At 35.8% G+C, this 22,278-nt stretch overlaps 1 protein-coding gene and 1 long non-coding RNA gene across 2 annotated transcripts; both read right to left on the bottom strand.

Moving 5' to 3' along the window:
* Positions 1-1,189: 1,189 nt before the first annotated feature.
* LOC128246399 (uncharacterized) lies at positions 1,190-17,714 on the bottom strand. Its single transcript, XM_052964585.1, has 10 exons — positions 17,243-17,714; positions 16,471-16,551; positions 14,744-14,824; positions 12,150-12,395; positions 11,523-11,611; positions 9,652-9,730; positions 7,523-7,622; positions 4,784-4,952; positions 2,149-3,280; positions 1,190-1,531 (listed from the first exon to the last, which is right to left on the bottom strand). Exons 1-10 carry the CDS (start codon positions 17,712-17,714, stop codon positions 1,392-1,394), a joined length of 2,589 nt encoding a protein of 862 aa, XP_052820545.1. The 3' UTR covers positions 1,190-1,391.
* A 1,163-nt stretch (positions 17,715-18,877) lies between these two features.
* On the bottom strand, positions 18,878-19,930 carry LOC128203408 (uncharacterized). The gene is made up of 3 exons (XR_008255941.1): positions 19,872-19,930; positions 19,388-19,498; positions 18,878-19,187 (listed from the first exon to the last, which is right to left on the bottom strand). It is a non-coding gene; the product is annotated as an uncharacterized LOC128203408 (long non-coding RNA).
* Positions 19,931-22,278: the final 2,348 nt, after the last annotated feature.

Here is a 22,278-nt window from a genome sequence, read left to right as displayed (position 1 = left end):
CCCGACTACTGCCAAATGAGGGGAATGTACATTGTTGTATTTAAGTGTCCAATAATTTTTTTTATCTTTTCCATTACCATAGCAACGAGAGTTCTGCATGGAATTACTATTGGTTGAGGCTCACTCATGAAAGATTCCTCTACAATACTGGCCAAGTGATTCCATCAGGGTCGTCTTCTGAAGCAATCATTTATGGACTGACAAGGGACAAAGAGAGGAAGTTATCAGTCAAGTCAGCTTCCAAAGTCTGAGCGAACCTTGCCTAGACTTTCAGACTGTTGCGGGAATAAAAAAAATATGAATGAACAAACATTGCAAGTATGCTTGCATTAATTTATCAAATAAGAACACATCAACTTTTTTTATTGAATCGTTACTGGTAAAACCTAAAAGTATACTCAGAAAAGGTTAAACTGTAAATAAAACTAAAGGAAATACACATAATAAATTTGAGCATAAAACAACAATTTAAAACAGTTAACTCAAAACAAGAACACACCACTAGTGGATGCCAACACTTATCTGTTGTTGTTGGGGGTGGGGGTGTAGGTTGGGGGTGAAGGGTAACAATTTAAAGCCAGAGTTATTGACCTTGCTACACATGTGCAACAACGAACAATATGATGCGTTCTAATCTTAAGATTCATTTGAATATCTTGATGTTAGAGTTATGGCTATTAGGCTAAAGATTGTGTATGCTTACATGGCAGACAACATCAAGGTTGACTACATGGTTTTCACAAAACCTCTACTTTTTTGGAACATAAAAAACAAATGAACAAAAAAAGGCCCTGAACAAAACAATTCAACTACATGAACAGTTACATACATATAAGATGCAATAATCAAACACTGAGTGAGATCTTTGGACATGCATAGCAAGTTAAAGGTTAAGGAACATAACTGATTTTACATGCTTGATAAACTGATTTTACATGCTTGATAATGAAGAAAGACCAACAAACAAATTTCAGAATAGGAAATCATGAATTGTTTTCAGAAAATTTCTCTATCCACAAAACTCAAAATCCATAAAAGTCCTTAAGCTTAGCATTTCACAAAACAGATTTCATAATTCCAACTATACTAAATTCAATATAAATGAAACCAAAAAGATGATAATTCATGCTAGAAAATTCTTTAACTCAAGGAAATAAAATTGCATTCAATTTCACATAAAAATGGATTAACATGCAATTCAACACATATATTTCAGTTATTTCACCAATATGAACTTTCTATGGAGACTTGGAAAGCTAATACTAAACTTTCTTGACTAGGTTTCAGCCAGTGCAATCCGCCATTATAAAAATCAGTATGCAGTTCACAGGTATAACTTCAGCAATTTTCCTGTCCATATGTTCATTCCAAGCAATATTCATCCTTATTTGCTACAGAGCAAGATTTGCCTGGTTGTTCATAGCCTCACGCTGGAAATAGTAGAATGTGTCCTCCAGGATGACCTGGGTGGGTCGTACATCTGTATCTACCTCCATAGGCTGGTCAGCAGGTGGAATGATCGGTTTCCTACCTTTAAGTGCCAAAACCAGATAAAGTTACATATTTTTGTACAAGTTTTATTGGATGGCCTTATTGTTATGAAGTTAAAATGGTTGTAAAGGAATTTCTCAGCTTGTCTTCGAATAACTGCTCAATAATGCTGTTTTTAAGTGACATCTTACATTCTGCATACCCTCAACAGCTTTAAAAAGACAAGCCTATTTTTTTTGTAAAACTGTTGACATATGGAAATTTCCATGATAAAGTAAACAAGAGTCCTATACTCAATTTTCAAACCAGGGCCTCCCATTTCGAACTAACAATTTATTTTTTGAACACCCACAATAAACGTTCATTGAACACAAACTACTGGGACCCCATCTAATTATCAGAAATCTCAAATATCTCAAGAGAAAAGGTCACAGGACCTCGAGTCGGTAATTTCCAGTAAAAGCCCTAATGATATGATGTCAATTTCACTTAAGCCATAATTTGACTTGCAAACTCAGGGAATACAATGCAGACTGACCAAGCAAAGTATTAAATGCAATTAAACCGTTAAGTAGTCAAACATTGTGAGCATTACAATGGCAGGTCTTATATTTGTATGTAGTATCACATTGTATCTAACTAGGCCGGCATACCTACCTTTGAATTTCATCTCTTTCAATTCCATACATGGGTAGAAGTTGGACACCCACTCCACAAACTTCTTACTTGGAAATGGGATCTTAAACTTGAGGCTATCCATGAAGTACATGTCCTCTGTGACGTATATGTCAACGGCAGGGTTAGTCAGTTTGCTGATTTCCGTGATCTGCTCGTTCTCCTGGATAAGGAAGTCAATGTACTTAGTTATCAGGGTCTTTGGGGCCATGTTGGTGACTTCAGACGGGTTTACAACAAAGTACTTGTGTTTGGCTGGGGGGATTTCATCTCGTCCACAGATGGGCGGATATTTCTGCATCATATCATCAAAGAGTGGCAACTGGGGCGGCACTCTCAGATCCTCCGTACTGTACTTGGATGTTCGTCTCTTCTTCAATGGTTTGTTTTTGTCATTGTTTGCCGCATATCTTTTCTTGGCTAATTCTCTATGTCTCTCTGGCGTAGTTTTCTGATATCTTTCCCTGGAATTCTGATCAAATAGAGAATCATTTGATTGCTGTCCATAAGGGTCCTGGCCATTTTGGTTGAAGGAGCCACTGGCTGCTCTTTCAATGAAATCTTTAGATGGGTAGATAGACGGGCAATTAATGTCTGAGAGAGCCTGCTTTTTTGAGTACTGATAGTTCATTTTGTTGCTCAGGTGCATTTCCATGTGTTCTCTGCTGGTAAATGTTGTCTTGGTAATCTCTCCTGGCTTCCCAGTCGGAGAAACCATAACCTGATTGGTGTGCTGGTAGCTTCTGCCCTGGTCGCTGTTTTGGGGAAATCCTTGTTGGGTGAAGGTAACAAGAACTTCATTCTGTTGTCTACCATTAGGCCTGTCGCTGTAATATTCCTGCAAGTCATGAATATCCGTCGTTGGCATGGCCCCCATCTGCTGCTGAGGAGGAAAGGGATTTTCCAATGTTTCTTCAATACTATGACCATACATATTGGTATTTGTGGTCCATTTGCCACCTGATGCATGTTTGTACGATATAATGTTCTGTTGTTTGAACGAGGGCCCGTTTTCATGCTGCCCATGTTTGTTGAAGCTGTCAGGAGTAGAACAAGACTGTGGAACGCCATACTTTAGATGACTTGTCTGGTACTCCAAGTCTAGGTCTGTTATCTGTGAATTGTAACATAATGGTGCTGCCAAACAGTGCACAAAAAAAACATGCGTTTGTGCTGTGAAAAGTGTAATGTTAAAGAAATAAACAAAATAGTACTAACATATTAGTCACAAGAGGATCCAGGGTTTAGGCACAACCAGCCCACACCCCCCATCCCCAAAATTTTTGCCCAAGTGACCATTTTATTTCAGTATGGCAGAAATATTAAGCGTTTATACACAAAAGAGCACCATTTACAACTAAATGAAGTCAAATACTTCCTGGATAAGGACCCCCGATATGCTTAAAGCGTATTTGGGGGTTCTGGGGAAAGTGTGCAAGATGCATCCTTTCCTGCTGGTTTCCACTCCTGTAAGTTACAGTTAAAGAGACTCGCTCATGTGTTTTAAATGCACTTTTTTTATGATGAAATAAAGTGTTGCAAATCATTAGGAGTGTTAAAACTTAGATACTGACAGCCTGAACCATTCAACAAATGTTGATATATGCTCAATTATTGTATTTGATGGCCACCATCTTTAATAGTGTAAGTAATGCTTGCCAACAAAAGGCTTAAAGCTCAGCATATGTAAGAGTCCCTCAGGACGAGTGATTTTGTTGTTAGTTCTATTTTTTTCTTGACTGTACCAACGTAGGCTTGCTCCAAACTAAAACCAGGGGCCATTTTACAGAAGGATCTTAAGTTAAAATTTTACCTTTTCCTTAAATTCAACAATTTTCTCAACAGATTTATTTCATTTGAAGATTGTTTTATGCTAATTGCATATTCTGCAATTAAAATATGGACATTTATGTTTTTAAAAATGAAAACTCCATTTAAAAAAAAATAGTTTGGGAAAGAAATATAACAATTCCAAATTTTACACTTAAGTTAAAATATTTTAATCATTTCTTAAGATGCTTCTGTAATACGGACCCAGGTGGGGTTTTTTCAAACTTAAAATTGTATTTTTTTTGTGCAATTACGGCCCCAAAACATGAGGGAGTCCCTAAAATGACAAATAATATGAACTAATATGACAAATAATATGAACTAATATAAGCCTATCTATGATTCATGCAAATTTAAATCAAAGTAATTAACTAGAAACTTTAATGTGAAAGACAAGCAAAACAAATAATACTGTAAAAAAATAGTGTGTTCTCTTTATAAATGTTGCTTTCACAACTGTTTGCTACAAGCAAAGCACCTTCATAAACCTTCAGAAGCTGGATGAAATTACTCAAGAATTAATTGCATACAATGCATCTAATTGTGAACATATAGGCACAGGCCTGCCACTATGAAATCTCCACCATTTCTTTTATAAACCAAGTCCGACCCATTCATCAAAGTTTCAATATGGATGGCACCCAAAAGGCTTAGAATGTGAAACTTTTCTTTTAAAAGCATGTAGCCCAATATATATTTTCAGCGACAACATTTAAATCTGAAGTAGCTTTAACAAATAGCCTGCCTAAAAACAGTACCAATCTCATGATATGCAATTCCCACTTACCTGCTTTGGAGTACTGAGGACATCTTGTATCATCTGAGGCGTGGAGTACTGCCTGGGAGTGCTGTACTGTCTGGGAGTGCTGTTGGAAGTTTGGTCATACCCCGGGTACGTGTAGTCTGTACTACTATCATCATGTGGTGCTACGCTGTCCTTCAGTATCTCATTGATCCTGCATAGTAGAATTAAGGGGTATTAGATAGATGTCAAATAATTCGATGAAGTCCTATAATGATAAGAATATAAGATGAAAAGAGATGTTTGGGAGAGCTCAATAATCCTACAATGGGTCCATCCATGGATCAGCCCTGTCCATGAGGTAAGTTTAATCTTCACTTTCATTTGATGCTTCAGTACGTCAGTTCTTCTGTTTTTGCGCGACTTTTTATATCAGGTCCTGGTTCAGTACAAGTTTGGTGTTGCCCTACTCTTTATATAAGGTTCTGGTTCAGTACCAGTTTGGTGTTGCGCTACTCTTTATATCAGGTTCTGGTTCAGTACCAGTTTGGTGTTGCGCTACTCTTTATATAAGGTTCTGGTGCAGTACCAGTTTGGTGTTGCCCTACTCTTTATATAAGGTTCTGGTTCAGTACCAGTTTGGTGTTGCGCTACTCTTTATATAAGGTTCTGGTTCAGTACCAGTTTGGTGTTGCGCTACTCTTTTTATAAGGTTCTGGTTCAGTACCAGTTTGGTGTTGCGCTACTCTTTATATAAGGTTCTGGTTCAGTACCAGTTTGGTGTTGCGCTACTCTTTATATAAGGTTCTGGTGCAGTACCAGTTTGGTGTTGCCCTACTCTTTATATAAGGTTCTGGTTCAGTACCAGTTTGGTGTTGCGCTACTCTTTTTATAAGGTTCTGGTTCAGTACCAGTTTGGTGTTGCCCTACTCTTTATATAAGGTTCTGGTTCAGTACCAGTTTGGTGTTGCGCTACTCTTTATATAAGGTCCTGGTTCAGTACAAGTTTGGTGTTGCCCTACTCTTTATATAAGGTTCTGGTTCAGTACCAGTTTGGTGTTGCGCTACTCTTTATATAAGGTTCTGGTGCAGTACCAGTTTGGTGTTGCGCTACTCTTTATATAAGGTTCTGGTTCAGTACCAGTTTGGTGTTGCGCTACTCTTTATATAAGGTTCTGGTGCAGTACCAGTTTGGTGTTGCGCTACTCTTTTTATAAGGTTCTGGTGCAGTACCAGTTTGGTGTTGCGCTACTCTTTATATAAGGTTCTGGTGCAGTACCAGTTTGGTGTTGCGCTACTCTTTATATAAGGTTCTGGTGCAGTACCAGTTTGGTGTTGCGCTACTCTTTTTATAAGGTTCTGGTTCAGTACCAGTTTGGTGTTGCGCTACTCTTTTTATAAGGTTCTGGTTCAGTACCAGTTTGGTGTTGCGCTACTCTTTATATAAGGTTCTGGTTCAGTACAAGTTTGGTGTTGCGCTACTCTTTATATAAGGTTCTGGTTCAGTACCAGTTTGGTGTTGCGCTACTCTTTATATAAGGTTCTGGTTCAGTACAAGTTTGGTGTTGCGCTACTCTTTATATAAGGTTCTGGTTCAGTACCAGTTTGGTGTTGCGCTACTCTTTATATAAGGTTCTGGTTCAGTACCAGTTTGGTGTTGCGCTACTCTTTTTATAAGGTTCTGGTTCAGTACCAGTTTGGTGTTGCGCTACTCTTTTTATAAGGTTCTGGTTCAGTACCAGTTTGGTGTTGCGCTACTCTTTATATAAGGTTCTGGTGCTGTACCAGTTTGGTGTTGCGCTACTCTTTATATAAGGTTCTGGTGCAGTACCAGTTTGGTGTTGCGCTACTCTTTATATAAGGTTCTGGTTCAGTACCAGTTTGGTGTTGCGCTACTCTTTATATAAGGTTCTGGTTCAGTACCAGTTTGGTGTTGCGCTACTCTTTTTATAACGTTCTGGTGCAGTACCAGTTTGGTGTTGCGCTACTCTTTATATAACGTTCTGGTGCAGTAACAGTTTGGTGTTGCGCTACTCTTTTTATAAGGTTCTGGTTCAGTACCAGTTTGGTGTGGCGCTACTCTTTATATAAGGTTCTGGTGCAGTACCAGTTTGGTGTTGCGCTACTCTTTATATAAGGTTCTGGTGCAGTACCAGTTTGGTGTTGCGCTACTCTTTATCTTCAGGTCCTGGTGCAGTACAAGTTTGGTGTTGCGCTACTCTTAAATCAGGTCCTGGTGCAGTACCAGTTTGGTGTTGCGCTACTCTTTATCTTCAGGTCCTGGTGCAGTTCCAGTTTGGTGTTGCGCTACTCTTTATCTTCAGGTCCTGGTGCAGTACCAGTTTGGTGTTGCGCTACTCTTTATCTTCAGGTCCTGGTGCAGTACCAGTTTGGTGTTGCGCTACTCTTTATCTTCAGGTCCTGGTGAAGTACCAGTTTGGTGTTGCGCTACTCTTTATATCAGGTTCTGGTGCAGTACCAGATTGGTGTTGTGCTACTCTTTATATAAGGTTCTGGTGCAGTACCAGTTTGGTGTTTTTCGCTACTGTTTACATCATGTTTTGATGCAGTACCAGAACTGTGTTGAACTACTTTTTACAGCAGGATTTGGTGAAATGCCAGGATGGATTGTGATGTCTATTAAAGTCCCTAAAAGGAACAGTTCAAAACAAAGCATTAAACTTTTTCATTCATAATTTCCTCCCCCTGTGACACACACTTATATTTACTTGAGAAATGATATTTTTATTTGTGACTATGTTAAATAATAACACACTGACTTACATATGCGAGTTTTGCCCACCAAAGTTCTGGACCAACTGTGAAGCTAGTTCATCTAGGAGTCCTTTCTGGCCAGGGGAGAAATACTGCTTCCCACTGGATGCTTAAACAAAAGGATGAAACATATCTTTCTTTACCTGAAGGTCACAACGACTTTGACCATTGACAAAATTAATAGGGTAATTTTCAGGGCATGACCAACTTGCATACCAAGTAAGTAGTTCCTGGACCAAAGAATCTGTAGTTATTGAGCGAAAATAGTTTTTTTAACCTTAAGGTCACAGCAACCTTAGGATCTTAAAATCATTAGAGATCATCTACTGGTCATGACCAACCAGCATACAAAATTTAAAGCTCCTGGGACCAAGAGTTCTTTAGTTATTGAGAGGAAAAGTGTGACTGACGGATGGACTGACAGAGTGCAAAAACAAAAATTCCCCCATTCTTTCAACCTAAAAACAATGTTATCTTTCTTAGTTGAATTTAAAGGTTTTTTAATGATTGACATAAGAACTTCAGCATTCATTGTAACATTCAGTTTTCTATTTTTAGAATTAGTGACCTTGACCCCCAGGGGTCCTTAATGCAATCTAGTGACAGGGCTCCTTTAACTCTTCCTAAATACCAAGTTTAGTCAAAATATTTCAACTCTAACTAAGTTATTCAGTTTAATAGGTGAGTTTTTTAGTTTTAGTAACAGTCACCCTTGCCTTGACCCCTCGGGCCCAAATCTGACCCCATTAAAGTTATCCATAATCTCTTCTTATATATACAAAGATTGGTTAAGATATGTCAACCCTAAATAAAGTTATTTAGCTTCATAGGTGAGTTTGACGCTGCCCGCCGCACAAACGTCATTCTTTATAACCAGGTTATACTATATATTAGGGATGCAAACGAATGGCAAAAGTGATATTCGAATATTCGGTAATTCTTTCGATCGAATATTCGAATATTCGAACACCAAAATGAACCTTTAAGAATTGTAGTAAACTATTATTATTCACTAACGTAATAGCGGGAGCCCTGTTACACTTCCTGGTCGTATTCGGTACACGCGGCGGACCCTTATAATTCCACAAATTAGCCTCTGAATTTCCCCATTTTCAAAATATATCCCAAGAAAAAGCGATATATCTTTAACAAAAAAAACGAATTGTACCAATTCCTCTGCGTTCATTTTTGTAAACAATGCAAAATAAGATCAGGGAATTGTGTTTTTCCCGGTTAAATGACGATATGCGCCAACGTGGGACTTGCAGCCTCGTTCTGGGATTGATGTTTACGAAATATATTTATAGAAAACGACACCATGTGTAAACGTCGCTTTTGCCTTAGGTATTGTACAACAATACAGGACATATATCCTTAAACGTCAAACCATACAGTTAATTTGTGTACGCAAGAGCGTTATATTGAAAACATGGAAACAGTTTAATGCACATAACTAGCACATGTCCTTCATATCATCAAGGCGATTTGAGCAATATCGCCAAGCTTGATTAGCAGTGAAGACAAAACATTGGTATAAAGGCCGATCTCTTAAACCCTTAATTGGCATGGTCTTTAAAATGTACCCAAAATAATTGGAATGTGTTTTATTTCACTTGTCTAACATCCAATAAATGCAAAATTACGGGGACCATTTATAGTTCCCGGCGATATATCCGATATGACGCGTGTATAGTGTCATCAAGTTCACACCTATGGCATTAGGGGTCCATCGTTGTAAAAACAAGACAGACGAAGATGACAGTTCTAGGCAAAAAGTATATTAATTTATTAATTCAACAAAAACATCGAATATTCGAATACCTATTTTGACATTCGAATACCAAACGTTCGATCGAATATTCGAATATTCGAATATTCGTTTGCATCCCTACTATATATATACATGTGAAAACCTGGTTCAAAAGGTCCAAATAATTACTGCATTTGAATAAATTTTAACAAGTAGAGGGTATTTAGAACATGCATAATCAAATTTTCACTCAGTTCAAAATGTTCACCAAGAGGCTTTATGAATATGGTCCCTGGCCTTATACAGGAAAGTTCATGACAAAACAGACCCAAGATCTTTGATAGGGAATGTTAAAAAGACTTTCTAACAAAGAATTACACCAACATACCAGGTGAGAGGAACTGGCCTGTATGAGAGTTCGGGACTGGTGACAAGTAGTTTTGCGTCTCTTTGCCACAATAAACATCCTGAAAAAGAAATCCATAAACATGTTTATAGCGCATGTATTAGCTATCAAACTAAAGCTCTTTGAATCAGTTATGGAGATATCATTTTTTTCTCACTTAAATAGTTCTGGAAAATGAAAATTATGTCAAGCAATAGTTTTTTATTAAATTGTACCTATGCCATTCTTGAATTAATTCATAATACAATGGCCCGTCACAAACTAAACTAGAAGCGCCGCAATGCGACGAAACCAGGTTTTTGTTATGGGCGATAAGAAATTATAGCCAATTAATTTGTTGTATGACTTCATCTTTACTTTTATGAAAAAGAGACGTAACTGAAAATTACTGTTGGTGGAAACCATTTTTCTATTTTTTGTAAAAGTGACCTTGACCGTAGCCCCTCCCCACTCAAAAGCAATTCCAAGCTAGCTCTTCACATAAGCTACCTACACACTAAGTTTCATCAATATCTATCAATGCTAACTTATGTTATTGGGCAGAAACCATTTTTCTATTTTAAGTAATAGTGACCTTGACCTTAGCCCCTCCCCACTCAAGAGCAATCTCTTCACATAAGCAACTTACACACCAAGTTTCATCAATATCTGTAAATGCTAACTAAAGTTATTGGGCAGAAACCATTTTTCTATTTTAAGTAACAGTGACCTTGACCTTAGCCCCTCCCCCCTCAATAGCAATCCAAAGTTAGCTCTTCACATAAGCTACCTACACACTAACTTTCGTCAATATCTATCAATCCTAACTAAAGTTATTGGGCAGAAACCATTTTTCTATTTTTAGTAACAGGCGACCTTGACCTTAGCCCCACCCCCTCAAAAGCAATCCCAAGCTAGCTCTTCACATAAGCTACCTACACACCAAGTTTCATCAATACCTGTCAATCCTAACTAAAGTTATTGGGCGGAAACCATTTTTCTATTTTTAGTAATACTGACCTTGACCTTAGCCCCTACCCACTCAAAAGCAATTCCAAGCTAGCTCTTCACATAAGCTACCTATATTCTAAGTTTCATCAATATCTATCAATGCTAACTTATGTTATTGGGCAGAAACCATTTTTCTATTTTTAGTAACAGGCTACCTTCACCTTAGTCTCATCCCCCTCAAAAGCAATCCCAAGCTAGCTCTGTACATAAGCTACCTACACACCAAGTTTCATCAATATCGGTCAATGCTAACTAAAGTTATTGGGCAGAAACCATTTTTCTATTTTAAGTAACAGTGACCTTGACCATTTTTCTATTTTAAGTAATAGTGACCTTGACCTTAGCCCCTCCCCACTCAAAAGCAATCCCAAGCTAGCTCTTCACATAAGCAACTAACACACCAAGTTTCATCAATATCGGTCAATGCTAACTAAAGTTATTGGGCAGAAACCATTTTTCTATTTTAAGTAACAGTGACCTTGACCATTTTTCTATTTTAAGTAATAGTGACCTCGACCTTAGCCCCTCCCCACTCAAAAGCGATCCCAAGCTAGCTCTTCACATAAGCAACTTCACACCAAGTTTCGTCAATACTTATCAATGCTAACTAAAGTTATTGAGCAGAAACCATTTTTCTATTTTTAGTAACAGTGACCTTGACCTTAGCCCCACCCCCCTCAAAAGCAATCCCAAGCTAGCTCTTCCCATAAGCTACCTACACACCAAGTTTCATCAATATCTATCAATGCTAACTAAAGTTATTGAACAGAAACCAATGTTTGACGCCCGCCCGTCCGCCCAACGACAACCTCATTCTAATAACCCGGTTTTCGTTGAAAACCTGGTTAAAAACAACCATGAACCTTCTGCCTGCTCTGCACTTGGATGCTGGGTCGTATTGCATCAAGTTCCTGTAACACTGGCCCTTCGGTCTCCCCACATCTCACAGCCGCTGAAGGTCACATAATACTATTATTAAAATGGCATCACAAATTTTAGTTTTTATGAAGGTTACAAGTTAGCTAGAAATGAAATCTTAATTGACAACTAGCAACACAATTATTTGCTTTATATTATTTAACATTAATGCATATTTAACATTAAATCTTGAACAGTCCGTCCCATATCTGGCTTAAATTCAAAGCAATGGGAACATGTGACTCAGTTGTCTAGTTTGATACGATTTTTAGTTCAACACTTTTGCAGGGCATACAGTCAGCTGCTGAAAGCAGGCCTGGCTGATACCTTTCCATTACTGAAGTCTGACTTAGACGTTCCCAAGGCTTTAAACAAAAGGGGTCAGTTCATGAAGGCTCATTGTTGGCCCTGCAAATTCTTTGAACAATCGATTATATATAACAAGTACAAAAGAGATTATTTTCTCCATAAATTATTCTTATTTATTAAAATGCAATAACATCTGCATTAGAGTATAATTCATGAATGTATAAAGACCTGTACATGTATGTATCTGTATAAAGCTACCAGACCTGTATAAGGGCTATTCTGGAAGCTACCAGTCGATGGAGGTACATTTTCTAGTGATGTCTTTGTGAAGTATGCAATGGTATCTCCTGCATCCTGGTAGGTCATCTGTGTCTGTCTGACCTCCATTTCATTGCTAGATGTCGGGGCTTCAGCGTGTTGGGACTGATGGGACAAACTTTCAAACTGTCCCGAGGCCACTTGGACCAGCTGTTCACTGCTGACTGATGTCTTGTAGTTGCCATTTTCATCTGCCACAGTGAGTATTATAATTTATACAAGAGTTGTTACTCTAACTATAATTTATACAAGAGTTGTTACTGTAACTATAATCAATACAAGAGTTGTTACTGTAACTATAATCTATACAAGAGTTGTTACGGTAATTATAATCTATACAAGAGTTGTTACTGTAATTATAATCTATACAAGAGTTGTTACTGTAATTATAATTTATACAAGAGATATTACTAAAGTGTTGTTACTGTAACTATAATCTATACAAGAGTTGTTACTGTAACTATAATTTATACAACAGTTGTTACTGTAACTATAATCTATACAAGAGTTGTTACTGTAACTATAATCTACACAAGAGTTGTAACTGTAACTATAATCTAAACAAGAGTTGTTACTGTAACTATAATCTATACAAGGGTTGTTACTGTAACTATAATCTATACAAGAGTTGTTACTGTAATTATAATCTATACAAGAGTTGTTACTGTAACTATAATCTATACAAGAGTTGTTACTGTAACTATAATCTATACAAGAGTTGTTACTGTAACTATAATCTATACAAGAGTTGTTACTGTAACTATAATCTATACAAGAGTTGTTACTGTAATTATAATCTATACAAGAGTTGTTACTGTAATTATAATTTATACAAGAGATATTACTAAAGTGTTGTTACTGTAACTTTAATCTATACAAGGGTTGTAAATTACTGTAACTATAATCTATACAAGAGTTGTTACTGTAACTATAATCTATACAAGAGTTGTTACTGTAATTATAATCTATACAAGAGTTGTTACTGTAATTATAATTTATACAAGAGATATTACTAAAGTGTTGTTACTGTAACTTTAATCTATACAAGGGTTGTAAATTACTGTAACTATAATCTATACAAGAGTTGTTACTGTAACTATAATCTATACAAGAGTTGTTACTGTAATTATAATCTATACAAGAATTGTTACTGTAATTATAATTTATACAAGAGATATTACTAAAGTGTTGTTACTGTAACTTTAATCTATACAAGGGTTGTAAATTACTGTAACTATAATCTATACAAGAGTTGTTACTGTAACTATAATCTATACAAGAGTTATAATTTATACAAAAGTTAATTTATACAAGAGTTGTTACTGCAGTGGTCGAAATTAGCACAAGCCCGCAAGCCCTGCACTGGTAAAATGTATTTCGGGCTTGCTCAAATTCTGAATTTTATATAGCAGGGCTTGTTCAATAATTTGATGCCAAGCAATAGTATAATAATTCAGGCTTGTTGATCCAAAAGTCTAATTTCGATGACTATTATTGTAATCATAATTTATACAAGAGCTGTTACTGTAATTATAATTTATACAAGAGTTCTTACTGTAACTAAGTGATGAATGCTTTCAAAGTGCCAGAAATAGCCTACACATTCATGAAGAGCTAACATAAACTATAAGCATATATATGCCCGACTGCATGTTTGTTGACTTCAAGTAGGGGGAGTGATGAACTTAGAGGTCCTGTACTGGGATATAAGGACTTGCAAACTACACCTGACATGTAACCTTAAGGTGGGAAGTGATGAACTAAGAAGAAGGAATCTTGGACTTGCACAGTCTGTACAAAAGTTTGTCGGACCTTGGCACGGTAATAAATGGCGAGGTCCGGCAAATGCATGTAAATTGTTTGCGGCAGCCCGACAATAATTTTTTGTTAAACCTGTTGTGTTTTTATTGAAAAATCATCTAAAAGCTGTAAGCTTTGATTGATTCCCATGTTTTTTTGTTTGAAATAATGTCGTTGATTGTATTACGAGAACCGCCAAAGTATCCAAAGTAAATTCTGTGTCCCGATCGTTTTGGGTTGTTGATATATATGTGGCTTCCCTCACTTAAATGTATTCGTTAAATGATTGGTGATCACAGTAACAAATGTTGTTTTTTATTTAGTCAATCAAAGGACATGACTCAACATTTTACAAGCCTCCCTACAAATGTGTGTTTTGTCAGTGATAACATCAGTGGTCAAAATTAGCACAAGTCTGAACTGGTAGAATGCTTTCTGGTCTTGCTCAAGTTCTGGATTTTGTAAAGCAGGGCTTGTTAAGAATGTTGATGCCATGCACAAGTGTCGGAATTTTGGCTTGAGTACCAAAAGTCTAAATTTTGAGTATTGTTACATATATTTATATATATTTTCTATGTTTCAAGTTGATATCTTGAAGGCAATTTTAGCTAGGAAGATGCTATGGCTTTGGCATTATCTAAATCCTTTCTTAGAAAAACAAACTGTCCTCTTAAGATATAAATTGTGCGTAATTTTTTTTTTTTAAATATTAAGAATAAAAATCATCCAAGTCATTTACCATGTTGCTGCAAAGTGGGGATATTTTGGCCTTCAGTCAGTAATTGTGAAGGCTCTTCATAGCTCGAGTCGTTGTCAGTGCCTAAACAAACATATGGACCTTACATTTAGAATAATGAATCTTCTTTTATGAATGGAATAAATTTACATGAATAAACATGATAAAAATATATTAAAATCTATAAAAATGATTAAATATATTAACATAGAAGTCTATATAATTGATTGAATATATAGTATAAAAACAGAATATATTTACATTTGCAATTATAATTACATGTAAAATAGACAATATTTGAGCATAATATATTATATCAACATTTGTTGGCCAGTTCCTGTCAACAGTATATTAGTTTTAACATTCCTAATGATTTGCAGTACTTTATAGGCAGTACTTTAGTTCATAAAAACAGTGCATTTTACATAACATGAGCGAGACCCTTTAGACCTAAACTAGAGCTGTCACAGGAGTGACGAATACCCCCAAATGCCGCCTGGACACAGGAATGGCAAACCATTTCTTTGAAAAGAGGCCATAACTCCAAGGATACTGCCAAAAAATGTTCAAATCTGTCAAGCCTTTCATGAGTTATCGTCCAGAAACCATTATTCTATTTTAAGTAACAGTGACCTTGACCCCACCAGCCCCAATATCGACATTGATCTGTATCTTCTGATGTTACACCTGTGTACCAAAAATTGTTCAAATCCGTTTAGCCTTTCATGAGTTATCGTCCGGAAACCATTTTTCTTTTTTTAGTAACAGTGACCTTGACCTTGGCCCCACCAGCCCCAATATCGAACTTGACCTGTATCTTCTGATCTTACACCTGTGTATTAAAAAATTCTCAAATCTGTCAAGCCTTTCATGAGTTATCGTCCGGAAACCGTTTTTCTATTTTAAGTAACAGTGACCTTGACCTTGGCCCCACCAGCCCCAATATTGAACTTGACCTGTATCTTCTGATGTTACACCTGTGTACCAAAAATTGTTCAAATCTGTCTAGCCTTTCATGAGTTATCGTCCAGAAACCATGAAAACCGACAGACCGACCGACCGACCGACCGACAAGCTCACTAACTTGATCTGTATCTTCTGATTTTACACCTGTGTACCAAAAATTGTTCAATTCCGTCTAGCCTTTCATGAGTTATCGTCCGGAAACTGTTTTTCTATTTTTAGTAACAGTGACCTTGACCTTGGCCCCACCAGCCTGAATATCGAACTTGACCTGTATCTTCTGATGTTACACCTGTGTACCAAAAATTGTTCAAATCTGTCAAGCCTTTCATGAGTTATCGTCCGGAAACCGTTTTTCTATTTTTAGTAACAACGACCTTGACCTTGGCCCCACCAGCCCCAATATCGAACTTGACCTGTATCTTCTGATGTTACACCTGTGTACCAAAAATTGTTCAAATCTGTCTAGCCTTTCATGAGTTATCTTCCAGAAACCATGAAAACCGACAGACCGACCGACCGACAGACAGACCGACCGACAAGCTCACTCCTATATACCCCCTCAAACTTCGTTTGTGGGGGTATAATAATAATGATTTAATATGACATATAAATATATATATGTAAAATCTATGTGCCTGTTTATAGTGTTTCCCATATTCAATTTCAATTTTCTTACCCCTAATCTGTCAAAAGCTAAAGAAATTAGACTTTGATTAAAACTCATATTTTTTTTTAATTACAAAAAACACTTAAATTAGAAATACCATAAAGACTGGCTTTCACTGTGTGCTGCACAACATTGCTGGAACAAGAGGATTCATCATACACAGCAGCATCTAGATCCCCTGAATGCAATAAATATAATGATAACTATGCAGTGATTTGTGTTAGTACACTGAGCAATGCCTATTTTCTTGAATCTTTCTATGGTAGATTTTACCAGACTTGGCTCCTCCAACTCTGGCCCAAATTTCTAGAAAATTTTCACATTAAATGCTTAGCCATTTTTATTGTAATTGTCCTCAACATGTTTTCCTTTTAAGCTCCCATAACTCTTCAATGAGAAATTGTGCAAAGCTTGAGCCTGTTGTATTACTGACGTAAGTTTGTTCGAGAAATTGGGGCCCGGTTTGAAGTCTTGAAACATTTCTGAAGGCCAACTTTGCTCTTTGCCCTAAGTACATGTATGACTACATCATTTTAATTTTATATAGCAAATATTTAAAAAAAATGTTTCTGCCCAGTGTTCTCAGCATATGATTGGTGAAGGCACAAAACAACTTCAAATCCATATTTTGGATTTCAAAGTCAACTGGACAGAAAAATTAAGTGGTATAGGTGTCCACTCTTACCAAAACAGTCAAGAGCAAAGGAGTACAATCACAGGCCCTCAAAATGAATGTCAGTATTAATAACAAACATGGAAGCAGACTCAATCCTAATTCAAATCAGCTCAGAGCTCAGAGCTGTCTCCACATTCATGCATAAAATGAATACAAATTAAGGTAACTGGAAAACCAAATGTTTGAGCAGTACCTGTTGTTTGTTCATCTTGAACGGGTTTGGGTTCCTCTCTACGGTTCTCAAACCCATCTCTGGCATTCTCCTGTTCAGGAACCCCACCAGGCACTCTCAACTCAATCAGACACTTTCCCTCAACATATGTAACAGTCAAAGACTTTTCCTCATCACCTTCTCCTCTTTTATCATCATTTTCATAATCTGTACCTTCAGTACCATCTGTTTTCAAGTACCGGTAAGCTCCATGAGATTCATTTCTCTCTGTCATTTCATCCTCTTGGTCATCATTTTCCACTACACTATCTAAAACAGTGACAGTTCTTTCACTGTCATCCTCCATTTCTGTATATTCATTGTCCAATCCTTTGAAAGTGTCAGTCTTTTCAATGTCATTATCAGCCCCAGTTTCAGGTTTTGAGTTAGGACTTTGGGACTTGGTTCTTTGTTTTGCAACTGGTGATTTCCTATTTTGTGCTTTTCTTTTCATATCTACCTTTTTTACATCTGAATCAGAACTAAGAAGTTAAGAGAACTAAGATTAAAAATACCTGGAAGCTACGAATATATTTTGAAGATGTTTTCTTTCTTCTTCCACTTTATAGAATTAAACTTTGCTTAACTGACCAACAAGTGTATCAGCGTTATCCAAATACTGCTGCAAAAATTCACAAAGATCGCATGAAGACTTTCAAAGTAAGTTGGAACATGAGGCCCTCATCATGAGGCCCATGAGGGGAGGGCCTAGTATGGTTCTTTTTACAGCATGTAACCAATGTTTCAAGGGGAGACAAACACTACTATAATACACAACTCTTTGTACAAAGTTGTCTCCCTTAAAAAAACTATTTTGCATTTCAAGGGGCATTATCCTGTAATTCATTGGTATATCAGGCTTTCAAAAGGAACTGAGCTCTCATGGTTATCTAACTTCTGTATAACTTTTATTCAGATATGTACAATTAAAATTTAAAACTTTATCATGTTCACTAGCAATTGTTTACAGACGCACAGAGGGATAGTGGACACCGCACCATAACAGAAACTCTTTTTGCCTATGGCCAGCAGAGCTAAAAATGATATCAAATAAATGCTGTGATCAGTTAGTCCTAAATTAAAATACCGACCATAACCAGCAAAACCCCTCAACCTGTACGAAATTTCTAACTGTAAAAGACCTGTAAAGGACCTGTGATTTTTCATGATTTTACATCTGTAATTCTAAGAATTACAGCTGGAATTCACTTTAATCGAAGTTCATTTACAGGTGTAAAAGACCTGTAATACAGGTGTAAACGACCTGTAAAATTGCGCAAAAAATATTTAAATTAGGCGTAATTTTCAGCAATATTTTACAGGTGTAATTTCCAATTTACAGGTCTAGAATTTACAGGCGTAATTTTAGATTTACAGGTGTAGAATTTACAGGCGTAATTTCATATTTACAGGTGTAGAATTTACAGGCGTAATTTCAGATTTACAGGTGTAGAATTTACAGGGCTACAATAATGCAGTTAAAACATTTAATATTGTCTAAAATTTAAAAAACAACAAATAAAAACAACAACATTACAGTCATAATTTTTTGCATGCATTTAACAAGAGCATTAATCTTTATTGAATTACAAAACTTAAAAAGGTAAAGGAGCTCACACAATGAAATTAAACATCCTAAATTTGTATAAGCAAACAAAATCAATGGCATTTCTTATAGTCACTTTTTATAATTGGCACTACACTTTTAAACATTTTTCTAAAATCTATTTATTCGCCTAGCAGAGCGGATCAAGGCATAACTCATTGGATAATGAAAATCCCAGACGAGATCATTATCAAACAGAATGCATAAATGTTAAAAAAATGTTGGTCCACTTTTCAGTTGAATGCACTGTCCTTGCTGCAGAGCATGCCTTTCTTTAAGATCTCTGTCTATCAGAATATGACCGTGTTCCAGGAGTTTGACCTGCAATCACAAACAACTGCAACGCTATAATTCTTATTACTACTCATTTACTGCCATGATATATAGCTAAGTACATAAATTAAAAATGTTACTGTTATAAAAACATTTATAGTTCTACTTCATGCCTACATGGGTTTATAAAAAAATATAAGAGTTCACAGTTGAAACTAAATGAAATAACAGATGATTAAGCAACCCACCATGTAGCAGGGACTGCCTTTCATGTTCTTAAGCTTTCCAATTTTCCCATCATATCTTGTCTGGTCACACGGGATCCTAGTCTTTGTCACCTTGGGCACAACATTGGTCATCTATATAGTAATAAAATCAAATCATAAGGCATATATACATACACACCCACATGATCACCAATGACAAATAAAGATGGCTTAGTTGAAAAATTATATCATTAAGAGTACATTAAAGTTAAATGCAGCTTTTACTGATAAGTTATAGAACTGGTGCAGGTATTCATATAATTATTCACACCTGTATTACAATCACGAGGCTTCAAAGCATCCCAGTGAGACATTGTGTTAATGGAGGTCCAGAGTCAGCATAACACAGACATTAGTTAAATGCTTCCAGAATTGCAGAAACAGTATACTTAATCACAACCATATTGTATTTATGTTCTTTTTCCCGTGTCATATTATTAAAAATACATGTTGAAAGTGTTCTTACCTTAGGAAAAAGGTTTATCCATCCAAAATATGAAATCTTAAGAAACCACCATGTTTACATGAATCTTCTCCATTTCTTCTACATTTGAATTTCCTACACAGATGAATGTTAACCTGATGCTGATTGGCTTAGACTCTCCAGAAAGCTATATTGCCTGACCTTTGAATGAACTGACAATAAGCCAGGGTGTGATATACCTGTTCTGGTCTCATGGAGAGAAAATTTTGTTTAACATGTAACAATGGTAAACTTTAAAGCACTTTACCTATTGTTCATTAAGATATAGATGTACATTGATATAAAATTAGGATTTTCTATAATTGATATAAATTAAATCATGATTATATTTAGAAATATTACCAAGAAATTACATTTAGTAGAAATATAACAAAATTGATTTGTTGTATGCAATCATTTATTCAAGCACCAACAGTGTTAATTACAAAAAAATAATCATGAAATTAAACAAAAAAAAATTCTCCATTTAAGTCATATTAAAAGGAGTTTGAATTGCAGAATATTTTAAATTTAAATGTTTACTTTACAATTAATTATTTTTTAAAAGATATTCTAATGCAGTGCTACTATAACGATATAAGTATTTTAAAACTTATTTTCCACTTTCATCATTTATTCTCTATAAAAACACCTTTCACCTAAGTTTAAATTAACAGCAGTGTAGGAAATAAGTTAACTACATGTATTTTTTCTACACAATTAGGCTCAGAAAATTTCTATGTTCAATTTTACAGTTGTAATTTGTTTTACAGGTCCAAATAGCTCTCTGATGTAAATTGAGTCATGAAAGTATTCAAAGTTGAAATTTACAGTCAGAATTTTTTACACCTGTAAAATAAGAAATTCCGCCTGCACAATGAGAAATTACGCCTGTAAATATAAATGCTTTTCCTGCTCAAATTCATTTTCCAGGCGGTTAACACCTGTAAATGTGACTTTACTCCTCATTTACAGGTCTATTACAGCTGTATTACAGTTGGAATTTTCATACGGGAACCCTAGAGTTGCTTTTTTTCATCCCTAGATGATAAAAAATTCACATTTTCCGATTATTAGTTGTTATTTTCCTTTCTTGTTGATAACAATTAGAAGCAAAGTATTACAAATTTAAAACATAATACAGCAAAATGTTATAGTAATCATTCTCGACTTGCTTTGCTGTAAACTGCTGTCCCTACCCTACCTACATGTAGCATTTTTGAGACCACTGCCCTTAACTCAGATATTTTTGTTTAGGCCTATTGGTAAACGCATTTCGTATCTTTTTACGTGGAATGTTCTGTTTGGAAAACTGAAATCTAATGTTGTTGAAGCTATAAAAGTCAATAATAAACTATCAAATCAACTTTGAGAAAATAACAAACTCCAATTGTATACATCTTTTTTAAGTGGGACTCACAGACATCTGAATAAATACGAGTCATAATTATATGCTTGTCTTCTGACAATGTTTGTTTTGCCAAACCCTTATCGGGAAATAAGAATGTCCAAATGTTTATTAAAAATCTCTAAACACACATTACTGACCAACCAACAACAATAACATACACTATCAATCATACACACCACATCAGATTGACAGACGGATTACCAAAATGTACACTGTAACACACCTACTGTAAAATGAATCATGGCATTATTTAAGGGGGCATTATTAACCGAAGACTACAACTCACATTATCAGCGAATAGCATTTAAATATCTATAATTCGATTATTGATAATCATTGAAGTGTTTCCATTTTCGGATACAAAAAGGACCATGACACACTAATAATAGAATTAAAAATCAGTGCATAGAAAGTCATTCTTCCTCATTCTCTAACAAACGTTAAATTTAAAATCTGTGACCAAAACAATTCTACTCCGAGCTATATATCGAAAAGGAGAACATTCAAATTGGTATAGAGAAGGGTTGTTTCTGTACTATAAATAACAAAATCCGAACACACGTAAAAGCGTCTGCAGCAACTTTGCACGACGGGAAGACAAGTGCGCGGGCTACATTCAACTATTAAAATTTAATTATCGGAAAGAAGCAAACTCGGAACTAAAACGACGTGATATCGCTCAAAAGTGCTATAATGTATAACCCGAGCGGTCTAAGGCTGCTAAAAAAAATAAAATCTTTAAACAGAGAATTATTGATTGTTATAACCAAAACTGGTTTGAATCTGTAAGCAATTCTAGTCGCTGTTCTCATTACAAAAAATTAACACTGTTGAATGTTGAAAGATACATGTACCTATCAGTAGCTATACCATTTAAACAGAAGATAGCAAAATTTCGATGTTCAAACCATAAATTGAGAATAGAAACTGGTAGGCATCTAAACATACCAAAAGATTATCGTATATGTACTTTTTGTTATGATAACGAACATTTATCTG

This window comes from Mya arenaria, chromosome 9 (genome assembly GCF_026914265.1).
Source record: "Mya arenaria isolate MELC-2E11 chromosome 9, ASM2691426v1".
Taxonomy (NCBI): Eukaryota; Metazoa; Mollusca; class Bivalvia; order Myida; family Myidae; genus Mya; species Mya arenaria.
This window is presented reverse-complemented; position numbering and strand designations above follow the sequence as displayed.

Coding starts and splice junctions, on each gene's coding strand:
- LOC128246399 (XM_052964585.1), bottom strand. CDS start 17,714: ATGAAAAGAAAAGCACAAAATAGGAAATCACCAGTTGCAAAACAAAGA. Junction 14,825..16,470: donor AGTGAAAGCCAGTCTTTATG/GTATTTCTAATT, acceptor ATGTTTGTTTAG/GCACTGACAACGACTCGAGC. Junction 7,623..9,651: donor AGGCCAGTTCCTCTCACCTG/GTATGTTGGTGT, acceptor CTTTTGTTTAAG/CATCCAGTGGGAAGCAGTAT.